We start from the raw sequence: 17,489 nt of genomic DNA on the forward strand, positions 1-17,489 counted from the left end.
GGTAATAAATGTATCAAAAAAATAACACATACAGTTGTGTCCGCTTAATTATAACTGCTAATAATTGCGTCCAACAGTAGGACTGTGGTTTTAAGCTAAACACCATGATAATAATTAAAGCAGAGCAAATGACGAAAATTTCTTATAACTATAACAAGTACATTCAAAGTGCTGTTCCTTGCTCAACGACAATAACCCGTTTCACAGATGCATCATGTGCAATCTGGCTTCATTCTTTAAAATTAATGATGTAGCTTTTCAAGTTGCAGACTTACTTTCGCAAATATGAAACATCTAGTTTAATACATTTATCATTTCCATTGTTTATTATGTAATGATTTTGATATTTATTTCACTGACATACATATCCCATCTGGAGAGGAGTAAAGACGATTCATTCCGATCTTGATCGGAATTGCAACTAACCTTTTCTTTTGTGTTGCCAAATATTTTAATGATGTAGAAACATTCTTTAGAGCGAATGAACGAATTAGTTTTTAGTTTTATTAGCGTGTAATTCTTGAACTGCCGAATTTCTTGAATAACTGCCGCTTTTTTATCAATTTTTGTTATTTGCGATTAGATTGGTCATAGAATTAACCTAGTTGTAACAGATAATAGTACTAAAACGGGAACTACATAACGCTTGCTACTACGGAACTAGCAAAGCTCGAACTTTCTTCCGAGCATCACATAAGACCATATCAACTTTTAACTAACACAAGCCCGTTTACTTTATTTACGATGTTTTCGTTACCGTTGCTAAATTCTTCACTTACCTGCGATGACATATTTATTTAACAGTCAGCGACTGTATCAAGTTTATTTCGAATTCCATGCCAACGGTTTTCTTTTAATGGAAATGTTGGTAAATTATCGTAGATCACGTAACAGGTTTTTTTTATCATTCTAAGATAGATCGGTGATTGTGTCAATCGATACTGCGCAAAAAATACCGCAATCTTCCAAAGAATTGATCCTTCACGATTACCTACATTTTTAAAAGGAAAATGTAGTGTCAACGATGTTTGTCGTAGTTTGTGTAACGTTCAACTGGTTTTTCTGCAAAGAAGCTCGTAAAACTGAACTGTTCAAATAGCGGAAACATTTTCAAAGATCTTACGCTGTATCTGTAGCAGATTCAACAATTAATTAATTAAGTGAATACCGATTTATATGTATACTAATTTTCAGTTTTTTCTTTCAATACATAACATAATTAACTATAATGAAGGCATTAACGGTAATCAGCCATATTTCAAAAAACAGTTTTTGATTCAGGAGCTTAAAAAATTTGTTATCTATTATGCCTTAGGTCAAAAAAATAATGCTTCTTTACAAAGTTATGATTATTTCAACATTATATTGCAACATAACAACACCATTCTTCGAAATGGCATAAAAATAATTTAGATTTATTATGTTGTAATTCCAAATATTCTCACGCAAGCTGAAATGATACCTAATAAATTTTCAAGTTGCCATGTTTGTTCTCTCGGCATTTATCAATTCAAGTAATTTGTAGAGTGTATTTTCCCCAAAACAAACCGCAGATTATCCAGAAAATTAATGTATGAAACTTATAAATGTACAAACTTATATTGCAATTTATTTTTTAGGGTAATATATAGCTTAACCAGTTAAGATTCAGACATTTTGAAAATTAGTTTAAATGCGCCTGAACACTGATTTTATGCAAATATGGACTGCGGCATCTGCACAATCCGTTCGAACATCATGAGCACCATACGTTGTCAATAAAATTATGATAAATGGTCAAAATAAAGAATAAAAGTTAAAATTCCACAATTTCTCATTCTGTTTCTCATTATCTCCACTCTATGTTTAACAGTTTCAAGAAGCAGAAAGCTTAAAAGCCAACAGAAAGTAAATTAATTTAGCTTTTCTTAACATTCTTAAACTTTCACATAGATATGTTGTAGAGTATATGGAAAATAAAGACAAGAATTCCTTCGATTAAGTATAAGGAAAGCAGCAATTTTTTAACTTAAAAGAGTTTAAAACAAACTAAACTTTCTTTCGATTTGAAAGTTTGAGTAAAACCCTTAATCTAAAATTATGTAGTCATTTTGTTTTTATGAAAAAGCGCATTTATAGGTGATTTCGTATAAAACGCTTACTTACCCTGGATAAAATCCAGTAGAATTACAGATATTTTTCAAGCAAACTGAGAGTAAACGTGAAAATACCTTATAAGTAAATTCAATCAAATTTTCAATGGCACACACATGTACGATGGCTAAGTTATATTTAATTACAAACTCATCAAAAACGGACTTACACTTAAGAGTAATTTGGAAAGTAAAAGTTGCTGAGCATTAATTAGCCTTATGGCTGCCATGCCATAACCAACCAAGTTACTTGGTATTTACAGAATGTGCCTTGTAATTATTAAAGAATATTCAATTTTAATGTATATTTAACTTGATCATATAACACATGTTGCATAAAGGACAAAGAATTTCTTCTGCTAGTCAAGCAAATAGAATAATTGAAGCGGCCATTAGTCACATGGCATTCGATTGATCTGGTTTTTCACTTTTATTAAATAGTGTTTAATTCAAATTATAGGAAAATTGTTGAGGCGTAATTCGCAGAATTTCTATTAGGGATCTGGTATATATTTCATTAGTATACTGCTGAAATAAAGACGCTTTAATATAAATGAAAGTAGTGAAGTTGTATCTGAAAAGGAAATAATATTAAAAACTACGAAGGTTTAAAGAATTTTCTCTTTTGAGAAAATTAAATTTTTTTCATATACCTAATCATTTTTTTTTAGTTTTTGTTTGTATGTAAATATTTGCAACGGAATTGTTTATGAATCGTGATGAAAACGGCTTTTTACAAATATAAACTGGAAAATTTAAATGCGAAAAATTTACAATATAAGTGAGTTTAAAATTTTTAAAATGTCAAAAGTGCGAGGGGGTTCACATTGCGAAGGGAAGCACATAATTTCTAGAATAACTACGACGTTTCTTTGTATTTTACATCTCCCCATTATTATCATAAGATATACGATGCCAAAAAATGAATATCAATTTCCTCATTAAATAGAGTGCTTGTCGATTATAACTGACGGATTACTTTATTGCATTAGATTAAGTGCAACAATACCACCTAATGACCTAGTTTATGGCAATAATAGCAATCTCGAAATTTTCCTTTCGTTTGGATCAACTCCAATTGGCTGAGCACCATTAACCTTATGGTTCGTCATCTTCCGGACTGGTGTGTTTCTTCAGAACAGTTTCTTCTAACCTAGCGGTACTTTGTTGGTAAACACGACTGGGTTATTGGCGGTTCGAGGTTACAGACGCTTCTCTTAGCCTAGTGACATACTGGTACTTGTACATGAAGAACCAGAGTGCTGTTCATACTTACTTTAGTTCATTAAATGTTTGTTTGATTGCGTGTTAATGTGGCATTGACTTGTTCTGCATTCTTTCAAAATACTTCCTTGTCTTCAGATATAATTTGATACTAACCCATCTCATATACTATTTGAATTGTTCTGAAACTGCTTTGAATAAAACTAGTGAGTTTTTCGGAATTATACGCCGTCGCGGAAAGATTTATTTCGAACATTTCCCAAGCATAAAGAAACTATTTTCCGTGACGATCTGAGAGCGCGAAAAACTCACGAAATGGCCGTAAAAGCTGAACTTTTTTAACTGCATTCAATTTTTAAAATTAGCTCCCTTATAAGACCCGTTGAAAAAAATACATTTTTTAGATTTTTTTTCTGGGTTTTTTTATGGGCCTTAAACAAATATTTTTTAAAACCCGTTAGAAGACCAGAACATCCTGGGATTTTTATATGATTTCGGCGATTTTATTTTCTCCGGCTTACTAGAACTACAATATCTCTCCAGTTTTTTTTCTAATGTATGTCGTAATTTATTGTCCATATAGGGTTTCACTTTGTTTTATTCATTAGCTAATTATGTTTTATGTTCGTCTTTCCTTCGCTTATCGAGATTTTTGTTAAGGGAATTGAAGCCATTTTGTCATGAATACAAGACATTTTCTTACCAAGCATGTATAAATGCACCATTACTATATATTAATATTTGACAATTTAATATGAAAACGGACTTTACTTATGTACATATGTACCTCATATTCTTCTCATTTGTCATAATCACAAACGACAATTGTCGAAACTAGAAAGGAAAAATATGTTACAAACAAAGAAAACGCTTAAAAAAAGTAAAGTTAAACCTACTTGAAATACGCATTTTTATATCAAAACATGCTTTGTATTTTTTTACAAACTTCTTTTTGGGTATTTCGCCTCAAAAATTTTTGAACAATTTTGAAAAAAGACGGAATTTCCTCACGTCTTTTATTACAGATTGATAAATAGTGCTCCTATTTCGCAATAAGAACGAATTATTTATCAAAAAGTAATCAAGAACTATCACCTAGAGGGTATCCTGCGACACACTTAGGCTGAAGCTGTATCCTTTATATTGTATGAGATATTTTGTATTGAGAGAGTTTCCGGTTTTTATACAAAAGGCAACAAAGTTCACTATTGTCAATTCCAATCTAGTTACTACTTATATGTTATTACTACTATATACTACTATACTAAATATTAACTTCTTTTTTCAGGTGCAAAACACCGAAACGTATTCTGAAGAATGAAATAAACTGTAATAGCGAAGTAAATAAATGACTGAAACCCAGGGAACGATTTCGTATTAAAATTGAAGTACAGTCAGGAAAAATAACACGAAAAAATGTGCAATATTAGTCTATTTCTTTAAAATAGTGTCTAATTTTTAAATGGTATTTGGATAGCCGTTTGAGATGAAAAGCTCACAAAAGTAATTAGTTTTTGTTTTTAAAAAAATAACACGTTTTTAAAGCAAGCATGTTTTACGATAACTTCAGTTAAACGGAATTCGTTTTTTATGGGCGTTAAACAAGCGGCGAAAAAGCTAATAAACATAGAGAAAATCTGAAAAACGCAGCTCCTGATTCAAATTTCATAACAATGGTATTGAAAAATATATTTTTCAAATAGAGCACGATTAAATAATTAACCAGGAAGGTTGCATGTCGTGAAAGGTCAGATCATCATTCATTTCGCATAAGCAGACTATCGTAGATAAATTAAAGTGAAATAAATTCTAGGATCTATTTGATTCGAAGCAAAAATATTGGATATAAACAGTGGGTTTGTGTTACAACTGGCCTGGCCCATGATTGCTTCAGATTTTACAAATTTTACATATAAAAACCACAAGCCGTTTCTATGTAAAAGGAGGTGTGGATCTGCTTTATTTCTATTCTTTTTTCTATTCTAACTTTATGATTTTTTATATCCATCTCATCATCCCCAGTGTTTGTTCTCATTGACTAATCTGGGAGACGATTTGCATATTTATTCTTGATATATGTTTTATATTTTTTAATCTGTTAATTGATGATAAATTCTTCGGAATAGCGGGGAGATAATTACACATGCTTCCGTCAGATTAAATCAGCAGATACTGCAATATATTCGATTTTAGCAGCTTTCCGGCTCGTCTGATTTTTTGACAAAAAATGAATTTCAAACAAAAATTACACCTATCACGCGTAACGAAAAATATCTTGTTTGATTAGAAATTTCTCTCGTAAGCTGTGGTTGATCAACCAAAACAGGTGAAATTTCTGGTCAGTTTAGTATCCTTTGGGCGGTAAATTACAGATCTTTTTCGTAGGAGTCACATAAATTTGTAGGATCAATGACTCCAAAATACGGGTGAAAGTTACAATTTGTATATTTAAAACAATCATTCATGTACTATGCAAGCATAACATATCGTTTATTAACGTGCATCGTTCTGGTCTTCGAACATTACCAACGATTTATAATGCAAATTAATTTATGATAATCTGATATAATTTTCATGCTCAATAGTGTTCACGGTATTTCCTGCTTTACGGTTAATTGAAGGATTTTACCAAGTAAAGTGGGTGGGTAATAACTCGCTCAGAAGGTCAAAAAACCTTTGCAGGAAGGTAGCTTATTAGTAGAAATTTCCTTACAAAACCATCAACTTTGTTTTAACTAACTTTCAACTAATCTATTAAATAATTATCAGATTTATGCAGAGTGATGGCTTTGCACTATAATGGTCACTTTTGAGATGAATAATTTAAACCTTCATCGTTAGCTTTATTTAGATTGTGAACTCTTAATTATCTAAATAATCACCTTAATCGGATCAAGTTTTGCTTTTGGTCTATGTCAGAAGTCTTCGAGAATGTACTAATTGCTCATCTTGGCTTAGTTTGTTTTGGAATTAACAATATTTCTGTACTTTAATGTCATTGCCTAATGTCTTGCTATGTTGAACTTGTGTCATGCATAAAAGTTAAAATATTAAAAAATTTCTCTTTGACCTAATTGTTCATCGATGAATTGCATAATTTCAGTATTAAGCTTATATTACATCGACAGAAAAGTGGAGACTTAAGTTAACAAAAATAAGAGTTATTATAAACAGCTCTAAAATAATTGTAATACTTTGTTGAGACTGTTTCCCATTGTCATAATAAATATGATTCTTATTTTGTTAAAAAGATTTTATAAAAATTGCACAGTCTGGTTTTACGAAACTCAATTGGCCGATTTATCGGCACTATTTGCCTGAGGACAAATGGGAATGAGAAAGTTAAATTAGGCAAAAAGCAGACACTGCAAAAACAAAACCTTCAGGCGCTTAAGTCGATTTGCAAACGTGAAAACGAAGAGAACGGCAGAAGAGGATCATATTGAAGAAACAGGTTGAAGGATGGTGGAATGTGTGTTACTGGGTGTAAGTTCACGAAGTCTAGGCGTGGCCTTACTTTCATAATCGTAAGAGTGCTCGAGGCTCCTTTGCACCAATTCGTTGTTTTTGTTAAAGCGCACTTTCCATAATATTGGCTTCATTAATACGAAGGTTTTCAGTTCTTGCAAATTTGAATAAAAATATTGCAATTTTTGTCTTGATCAGTTGCCTGTTGGTCTAATATTCGCTTAACTTTTGCTGAATTTAACCTGTAGGTAAAATAGATGAATTGGCAAACAAATTAGAAATGTTTTTAATTTATACTATTTGTGATAATATCGGCATTACTTTGTAATAACTAAAAACATTTTAAAAGTTTCTAAATGAGAAAACCATATTTTTACATTTTCTATTAAACTTCAATTTACTGGAAAAAATGTACTGGATTAATTGTCCCATAATAACATTAAAATTAATTCCCTTGAAAAAATTTAAACAAAATTTCATTAATTTTAAGATTGAACAATCTTAGCAGTTACCCAAGAAATTTAAGAAATCTAAACAGCAATATTAATAATTGTACAGTTGGAATACATGAAATAAAGTGACTAAAAACATTTCGATACAGAATACGTTTAAAAACAATAGAAATCGGAAAATAATAGATTGAAAATAAAGAAAGTTTGCGTAAAAGCAGGAAGCAATGTAATTTATTTTATCTATTTAGTACCTGCCTGAGACGTATCAGCTTGGAAAATTTCATCCAGTTTCGTGCGCGCTATAACTCGTTTCCACTGATTTTCTAATAACATTTCTCTATTTCAGGTTTAGATAACATAAATACGTCGCCAAGAAAAAGAAGAGATAATGATAAAGGTAAGCAGTTTTGCATGTAACTATTTATACGTGGCTCGTTTACTAATCTATTTTATTTCTTTAACTGGTTTTGTATATAAATTTATTCTTTCACATTACGATTGTGGAAAATAAAAATGGCTAAAAAGCCATTTGGTAATCACATAAATGTCGTTTGGAATATTTTTGTATATTGCAATACGACTTTTTTCAATCTCGATTGGTGTACATATTTATCAAATATCCGACAAAATAATTAATTAAAATTATTTAAAAAATCAACTTTCCGATTTATGTAAATATAAACCTTGTAGTTACCCATTCATTACTAGTCCTAGTAGGGTACATGATCTAACAATAAAATTGCATTTTCATGCGCAAGAATTGCTAGTAGTGTGTATGTACAAAGAACATTAAACGCCCTTTAAAGTTGAAAACAAGCCTTCATTTGCATCGCGGAAAAGTTCAGCTTGAACCACTAATAATAAGCGGATTTCTTATGTGAGAGATTTACATTAGAAATTATTGCAAATTTCAAGTACTAAACGAATAAAGAGTGATTAAGGTCGCAATATCAGGCATGTTCCAGCACGAAACGAGTTTAGTTAAATGTGTGCTTAAATAATAATGGAGCTCCCTGCTAAAACCTAGTTGGAACAGCCCTATATAGTAAATGCCTGTACCTTTATATACAGGGTGGTTTCAAAATTGTGGCGTTTCTCGCGTGCACACAAAAAAGAAAAAAGTTCATCTCGTTAAAAACTGAGGTATTTGTAAAAAACTGTCAAATGAAATCTAAACTTAAAGTTACTGTAGATATATTTTTTTTGAACATTTAATTTAAATTTTTGAATTTCATCCTTTTAAAACAAATTTCCAGGTAGTGAATTCGAAATAACTGCTATATATTCGAGAAATAATCGAACTTGTTGTTCTATTTATTCTACTCAGACTTTCCTATACTCCCTCAAAAATAATGCGCCGATTTTGAATCACCCCGTATAATGTAAATGTTGATAATCTTTTGTACCATAATCTAAATCTAACTTCCTCTATCTCGTAGATATCACCACCGTTCTGCTAGTGGACAACCATGGCAAAAATTCCCTAGGGAGGTTCTTAAGCGTAAAACCTGACTTAGGACTATTAACATCTACTGCACGTACATTTATCCAAGATGGTGTCACCACCGAGTACGCTACACAAGTGCTCGGTACAACCCTGGACAATGGACGACTTTACGCTCACTTACTTACAAAGACTAGTCGAGTGGTGTACGACCATGACTCACAAACAAAATCATATGATCCGCAGAGCCATAAGAACCAATGGAACTTGGATGAACATCAGATTGTTAATAAACATTTCATTCGGAACACTGATTACATATCCCCTGATTCTCCTCAGGCCGTATACGTGTTTCCTACTTCCACTGTTAACTCTTATCATTCTCCCAGTTCCCTACAAAATATTGACCCAGAGATCCTAAATGAGGCTCAGTCCAACAATGCGCCACTATCTTTTGAGGGTCAGAATAAGCAAATCATTCGACCACAAGGTCTTCAGGTTATGAAAGTAAACGCTCAGAAAGACTTCACTCACGAAAATCTCATCATTCACAATGATAACCCAGCTGACCTGGCCTTTAATCCTTCGAAGGTGAAAGGATGGGACAATCTGCCGACTTATACAGTCAGAAATGAGTTTTCGCCCTCAGGCTTTTCTTACTTGGGCAATCTTCCAGAGTCCGAAGTTCGGACTGAAAGATCTCGATTCACCACGCAGTCTGATCGAAAAGCTCGACTGTTATTCAAAGCAGGCCTTGTTAAGCCCAACCCTAAAGACCTGCAGACTGTCACCTATACAGGATTTGCTGACTTCACCACCACTGTAGCTGATACCGTAATAGTTTTCACTCCGCATACAAATGAGCCATTACAAAATACTGCTCAAGTCACTAAAATTGCTGTAGAACCAACGATAAAACCTACGAACACTTTTAAATCGTCACTTGCCACTAAAAAAGTCGAAAACACCCCAGTTACAGAAAAGTATTATCCCGCTTTTCTCACAACTGAAGAGAATCCCACTACTACTCTCCCTACGACAACAGAAAGTGATGAAGAAGATCCCGAAGAAGTAGGAAATACATCGGGACCGAACACGATGATAATTAACAAAGAAGACAGAGATGGCAAGGAAAGGACTCCCGATGAACCGATAGACTTTGCTGCGAAATTTTCCGTACTTGCCAATGAACAGAAGCAGGATGGAGCTCCTGTTTCATTTACGCCAGATATTATCCAACCTTCAGAAACGCAACCCGTTCTTCTGTCAACCCCAAGTGACGAAGACATTGCAAAAATATTGGCATCTTTACAAGCGCAAGCTATGAGCGCCACACAGCCTTTGGAAAGTGCAAAGCCATCGACGTTGTTTTTCGATGACGAGCAAGAATCTACGAGTGAAGTAACAACGCCGACAATAAAGAGTATTGGAGGAGCAACAACTATTTTCTTTGAAGATGACGACTTTTCCTTTGAGCCCAGCACTACACAAAGTGCTGCTGTCGCCACAACATCTGCAATCGAAGCAATACCAATACAAACTACATCCGAAAAGCCTTCTACAACCTCAGAAATTCCAGAGACTACAACGACAAATGAAGAAACGACCACTGAAGAAATTGAGATGACCACAGAGGCAGTTACAGCTCCTCAGATTCTACAAAACGAAATTGAATCCGCAGTATCGGAAAGCGTTCCGGCAGAGTGCACTGAGGGTGTAAAAGTGGTGCCTACAACTGCGTATAAAACGCTAACATATCTAACCACGTTCTATATTCCATCAGAAGAAACTACCAGCACATCTATAAAGTCCCAAGTGGTAGTATCATCTGAACTTTCCTCTGCAACGCTACCATGTAGTGACAATGAGATTCAACCCACGACAGTTTTGGAAACTACAACTGAAGCTACACAAGTGCCTGTTACTGAGCCTACTTTTACTGCAACTACCACTACTTCTGAACCGTTATTAACAGCTACAGAACAAGAAGAAATGCAGACTACGACGTTAACTAATGAACTGTCCGATGAGGATGAAGATGACGCCTTCTCTACTCAGCCGCATGAGATTACTACTGAAATGAGACATGTTACAGAATCCGAGCCGGACACTACTGAAAGTAGTACAGATGAAGATGATGAAATAGAATTAATATTCAAAACATTGTACACTACCTACACATATTTGACTACCTACTTCCAAGACTCCACTAGTTCTGTAGCTAGTAGGATTGTTGTGACTACCAACGTAATAACATCCACACTGGATCCAGCTAATGATGCGTCTGATCCAGCCCTTGCAGGACTGCTTCGTGAAGACGAGAAGATTGTTCCGTCTCGAACGGTGTCCTTTGATGATCTGGCTGGCATTCAATCGACATCGGGCGCAGCTAATGCTTTTCCGTCAGATCATTCCGAAGTCGAAAATAATCAAGACGAGTACAATCCTGGAATTGCTACTCCAGCTTTGGATGAGAAACATTTACAGACAGTTAATGGAGTTAAGACTTTCTACACCACCTACACATACTTTACTACAATATTTGTGGATGGAGAAACGGAGATTTCTAGCAGGACAGAAGTTTATACGAACTATGTGACTCCAACTGCGGTAAGTGAGGGAAGTGCTGATATTTTAGCAACCGCATTAGCTGGAGATGGTACTGATGATGATGACAAGGATAGTTTGGAATATCGTTTAAGAAACCTGAAATTGAACGTTGCTAATAACTACAGCAGTATTAATAGACAGAAGGTGAATAGTATTGAAGCGAAACGCTCAGAAAACGATGTAATCAACAATGTAATTCCATCAAAAACCCAGAAGGGCGATGGGTATATTACACTGACTCATAGGGGAAATAAAGTAGAAAGTGATAACAGTATTGTGGATCTTAGTGATTATGAAACGATATCCACAATGGTGACTGACGTGCGAAGCAGCACTTCAAAGGGCGACGAGAGAATAATCGACACTTTAGATAAGCGCAATATTTTGCTGGATGACCAAATTGTTTCAGAAAGCAACAATGAAAGTGAAATATTACCATCACCGCCCACATTGCTGTTGCAAACATCTTACACCACATTTACTTACTTCACCACCATGTATCATGGCACAACTTCAAGTGATATTGCCAGTCGACTGGAAACAGTCACCAATGTTGTTACAACTACAATAACTCCAACTCAGACATTGAATACTGAAGATGTAAACCTGCCGGTCACCTACTTTACCACATTCACTTATTGGACTACACTGTACAAAGATGGTCAAACGAAAATCACCAGCAGGGAGGAAACGGTTTCTAATGTTGTGACTCCTGGTTTCAAAGCAACTGAAGCTCCTGAAGCTATAATTCCCTTAATGACAACTAAATTAGATGAGGGACAGGTGATACAGCCAACTCCAACGGTTGAAGGAAGCGTTCGCCCAACTGAAACTCCTGATGTGATTATTCCATCCACCGTAGGCGAGGATGAGTTGACGACGTTTTACACCACATACACTTACTATACCACGTCTTATCTAGGTGATGAAACAGTCCTGAACAGTAGGCTGGAAACTGTAACCAACGTGCTGAATAAAACCGATGAGGCTGATGACAGTCAACAGGGCAGAGCTATCAAGTCTGGTGGAAGCAACCAAGTTGATAGTGTTGATCCTACCAAAGCCGATATAAAACCAACAGGGCTTTTATCTACCATTGTAAACACAGTAGACAATAATGGTACTTCGACTATATTTTCCACTGACGTGTTTGGTACTTACATCGATGGACGTTACGCAAAAGTCCTGGAAAGTAAGTCTTCAGTTTTGCCTGTTAACATTACCCCTAGCTCCGTTGTGGAGGAGAGTCTCAAACCAACCGGAGTTGTAAGTATAAACCAAGGAAAAATTGTGGATGCTGATGGAATAAGTACTTTGCTATACACCACTCAAGCCATCGGCACCTACATAGATAACCTGTATTCCCAAGTTATTGAGAGCACCAGTTCCCTAGCAGTAGACCAAGAAAGAAAAGCTGCCTTGGGTAGTGACCTCCCTGTGGCTCACCGCACAGGTCTGGTCAGACTGATCGAGGGAAGTATAGTGCAAAATCAAACAACCACGCTCTATGAGAGCAAAGTGTTGGGTACCATCATAGACGGGCGTTATGCTCAAATTATTGAGAGTACTTCCAGTTTTATCCTGCCCACTATTAGCCCCAGTGCTGTTGTTACCGACATAGTTCCCACTGCAACCAAGCACCTGGGTGACCAAGCAGTAATATCGCCCTCGCCTGTTGTACTCGAAGGATCCTTAACGGAAACTCAAACAGACAGTGAAGAAACAACTACCGAACCGAGCAACGACGAAGATGACGAGGAAGACGGTCGTGGCAAGTCCAGACTGAGTTTCCAATCTAAAGCCGCTAAGAACAAGTTCACTCCAGCGATCCGTCCATTCGCCTCTCGGCAACGGCCAACTTTTGCGCCAAAACGTAACAAGGCTGGAGCAACAACTGCAGCTACTATAACGCGATCTGACTTCACCCCAACAGTTACTGCAGTACCGGCATCTAAAATCCGATTTGGTGGCGGCAGACGAGGATCTTCGAGTGTTAATCAAGCTATCCAACCCACTGCTTCAGGCAGTCGACGATTCTCTAGACCTAAAGCGACCAGTTCCAGCAGGCGAAGCAGTGCCAGTCAAGTTAAGGCAACGTCGAGTGGGTTCAAACGAACTGGACCATCACGATCATCATTGGGTGGTGCCAATATCAGACCCAGTTCACTATTTGGAGGCAATTCGAGGTTCCGCATTAGGCCTACTGCAGCCAGCGGCCTAAGTCGATCTTCCAGTTCCAAAATTATAACCGAGACGCCTCCGGACAGTGAAAATGACTTGACAACTAGTATAACGGATAATCCCACTGATAGTTCAGGAGAAGCTGGCGATACAACATTGCCGTTGCAAACCAGTACGGAATCCATTAGGCGAACTAATCCATTGTTGCGCTTCAAACGGCCACCTGTATCTAGAGCCAATCCTAGTGTAAGAACGACATCCAAACCAGCTGTTCGCAATACTAATTCGTTTAAATCTAACCGAGCCACAAGTACGACTTCTAGACCTAGAACTACCCCTGCCAGGCCGAATGCTTTACTAAACAGACCAAGAGCTGGCGGTCTATTCCCTAGACGGAATCTATTCACGACCACGACGACTGCGGCGCCAGAGGAAGAACTGGACGAAGAAGTTTTAGATGAAGAAGGCGAAGAAGGTGATGATGATGACACCGACTATGAAGGATCACAGCGACACACTCAGACAGAAGCAGCACCAACAACGCCAAAAGCCACTCCTAGGCCTAACGGCATTCAAATTAAGCCATTCAGGCGACGTTCTAAGCGGCAAGCTACATATTCCCGATTCAGGAGGCCTACTGGTCGAACGACCGCTGCTCCTTCCACATCTCCCACGCCAGAAGTAGTGGCGGAGCCGTCTTCTCAACGAACTCCCTCATTTAGAAACCGATACCAAAGTAATCAATATCGATCTGGAAAGTCACAGCTGTCCACACAGCCACAGACAACCACTGCTGCTCCTGTAACGCAACGAAAACGCATTTCACCCAGCAAACCTCAAACCAGTAGAGCGCAGTTTACGCTGAAAGGAAAAGACACTATAAATAGCAGGAATAGTGGCTTGCAAGCTAGAACCACTAATAGGCGCACTACAACGTCAGCACCAAAGCCTAACCGCAAGTTCAGAAATGGATATAGCACAGAAGCATCAGTAAGAAGAACGACGGCAAGCCCAAGACGGGTTGCCAAAGGAAGAAGCACTAGTAGTCGAAGGGTTTACGAGCAGAAGATAGATGACAATTTCGTTGTGCCAAAGTTTGATGGAACGATCACTGTAACGTATAAAATTCCTACTGAGGTTACCATTCCAGTAGTCAACGGTAAAATCACTGAATACAAAAATATAGTCACAGCTAAACTAAGCACGGAGGTGCTGGCCCCCAACCAATATTCAACTACCTTAAATCATCTGGGGAAAGAAGTGAAAGCTCTGCTAACTGAGAATTCTTCAGTGAATAACAACGGAGCTACTCTAGTTACGCAGTTCCTGCTAAGTGAATCGCCCACTACCACCGTTATATTTACTCCCACTCAAATCAGAGGCCGCAAAACTTCCTTCTCACATGTCATCCCAAGTACAGTATATCAAGTGGAAGAAGTGGTAAATACCATACAGCCAGCCCTGGCCAATCAAGCTCCCTTAGCCAATATTCTGCTGTCGCAACTACTATTAGGAGGCGGAGTGCCTGCTAATCCCTTACTGGGGCTTCAAAACAACCCCGGTGTCCCAGCAACTCCCACAACTGAATTTAACACTCGCACCACCACCTATGTCACTACTGTTACAAGCACTCTGCAGACTGTTATCCCTCTGACTTTTAGAGGAAAGGAAATTTTAACCACCATCAGTGAAACGAGTACCCAAGTCGTCACTGCCACGGAATTTTTAACTGACACAGTGGTCGTTACTCCTACTTTGCCAGTGTTTGCCTCTTCGCCCCAATTAAACACTTTGCTTTTGCCACTTTTGCAACAACAACTACAACAACAACAACAACAACAACAACAGCAACAAGCTAACCAGGCATTATTGCCTCAAATTGCTCAAGTTCCCGCCAATGTTTTCAATTTGAACGAACCCCCACATCAACAGTTATTGGTTAATGATGAACTGGAAGAGTCGAATATCGCTGATAATGATGAAATACAAAGTCCTCAATCTACAGAAGTCACGGCTGCCCCCAAGAGAAAGCCAAAGAAAAACAAGCGCAAACCCGCAAAGGTAGAACCACCAAAGGAAACTAGTGTTATTACTTTGTACGTATCTGGAAGGACACCCGGAGACTTCACTACTGTCCTGTCTACAGTTACTGTAGGCGAAAATGCGAGAAAAAGAAGATATGCTGCTGAGACTCCAGTCAGACCATCTAAAATCGTAGGCGAAGATCTAGTCAGCAGCACCCAAGAATATTTTGATCGCTATGTGGAGCCAGCTACTAAAGAAATAAATATTGATGCATCGGATGTAGGATCTAAAGAGACTGAAAGTCTGGAAAGTATCATTGGCGATGTTCCGAAACATCTAAAGACAAAGACTGCAGGCTATTTCGCCACAAAACCTTCCAAAGCCACCATGAAATACTCAATCAAATACGTAAAAGCTTCTGACGGGAAGGTGTTGAAAAAAGCCAACCTTGATGGTGATTTTTTATCCTAAGAGACCTTAGCAATCATCTAGCCCCTGATAATGCCAAGGTCGAAACGTCTATCCTAAAACCGGGGGGCAATTTTAGTGATACAGATGGAGACACACCTACTAACAAATTTAATCGCGTTTCGAAAAATATTGGCAAATCAAACAATGATTTTTTTGTACATAATTATGATAAAGGAAATTTATATATAGAGCTTAGTAATAGGAATAAAAGAGACTTAGATAGTGTTAATGGGAATGGTACGAAAAATGGAAGAAGGGTAGTTAAAAAACTCATTAGAAAGCAGCTAGTTAATGCAACTGAGAAAAATGCAGGAAGAAGCATTGAAAATCTGACGGAACCAATTTCTAACAGGAAAAGGCGGCGTAAAGTTAAAATAAAGAAGCGAAAGCTCTTGCCACCTCCCAAAGAAGTGGTAGATAGTAACTATTTAAGAGGTTTGGAGGAGCATGGACAAGAAGCTACAAAACCTAGACGGAAATTAGTAATAACCAGAAAGCGTATCTTGCCGAATAAAAATAAAACTAACATTATAGAACCCACATCCGTTGCAGAAACGATACCGACCACAATGATGATGGAAAATAGCAAGTTTGATATTCAAATAGAAAAAAACCAAATAGAAAAACACTTTCGTGAAAGTAGATTAGGTAAAGGAAATCAATTTCTTAATGTTAATTCTGACGCGGCACTAGGCGAAGATGCAACTGAGGAGAACTTAATAGACGTCGAAAACTCAACAGAATCGCAAGAATTCATAAATAACAATGACGAAAAAGAAGACGAAATTAATGAAGAAGATGATGATGGTGATTATGACGATGAGTATTATGATGATGACGATGAGGGATTTGAAAGTGACGAAGACGATGATTACGAAGAAGAGTATACCGACGATGAGGGTAAAAATGATGAAGAAACCACGGAGGAATCACTAAGTCAATCGGAGACAACTACGGAAGAAAACCAGATGGTCAGCGTGAATTCAGAAAATCCTCAAACAAACAACACTGATCCCGATTCCCAATCCCTGCCCGAATATGAACCTTTCTTTCCTGAATTAACAGAAACAACAGATGTTCCAGTACTTCTTTTAAAAACGACCGTTGTAACCAATGTGGAGTTTGAAACCAAAACGATAACGACAACCAGATTACGAACGTATACATTCGTTGTTACGAGATTAGCTGGCGATGAGGAAATCATAACATCAACTACTGAAATAAAGCCGCAAATAAAAACGACTACTGTAACTGAAAGTTCTACTCTGTTTACGACTCTGACATTACTTGATTTGGACAGCATGGACAAAACTGATGTACAGCCGACTTTCCTTCCAACTTTGGAATATAATCCTTCTTCTCTGTCTAACATGGAAGGTGAGTTTTCTATCTTTTGTATATTATTATTCAAAAAAACTTCAAAACCTAGATTGAATGCTTTTGTTTTATCTAGAGATTCATTCATCTTATTTGTAGTGCATC

At 36.9% G+C, this 17,489-nt stretch overlaps 1 protein-coding gene across 1 annotated transcript in view; it reads left to right on the forward strand.

Moving 5' to 3' along the window:
• LOC109533314 overlaps nt 1–17,489 on the forward strand; it is a 70,657-nt gene that overhangs the window by 37,006 nt on the left and 16,162 nt on the right. Inside the window, 3 exon segments of the mRNA XM_019898607.2 lie at nt 7,623–7,673; nt 8,716–16,010; nt 16,013–17,384. Of these exon segments, the coding sequence (XP_019754166.2) occupies nt 7,623–7,673; nt 8,716–16,010; nt 16,013–17,384 (8,718 nt within the window).

This window comes from Dendroctonus ponderosae, unplaced genomic scaffold (assembly GCF_020466585.1).
Source record: "Dendroctonus ponderosae isolate FM_Combo_2020 unplaced genomic scaffold, Dpon_F_20191213v2 Dpon_F_20191213_2, whole genome shotgun sequence".
Taxonomy (NCBI): domain Eukaryota; kingdom Metazoa; phylum Arthropoda; class Insecta; order Coleoptera; family Curculionidae; genus Dendroctonus; species Dendroctonus ponderosae.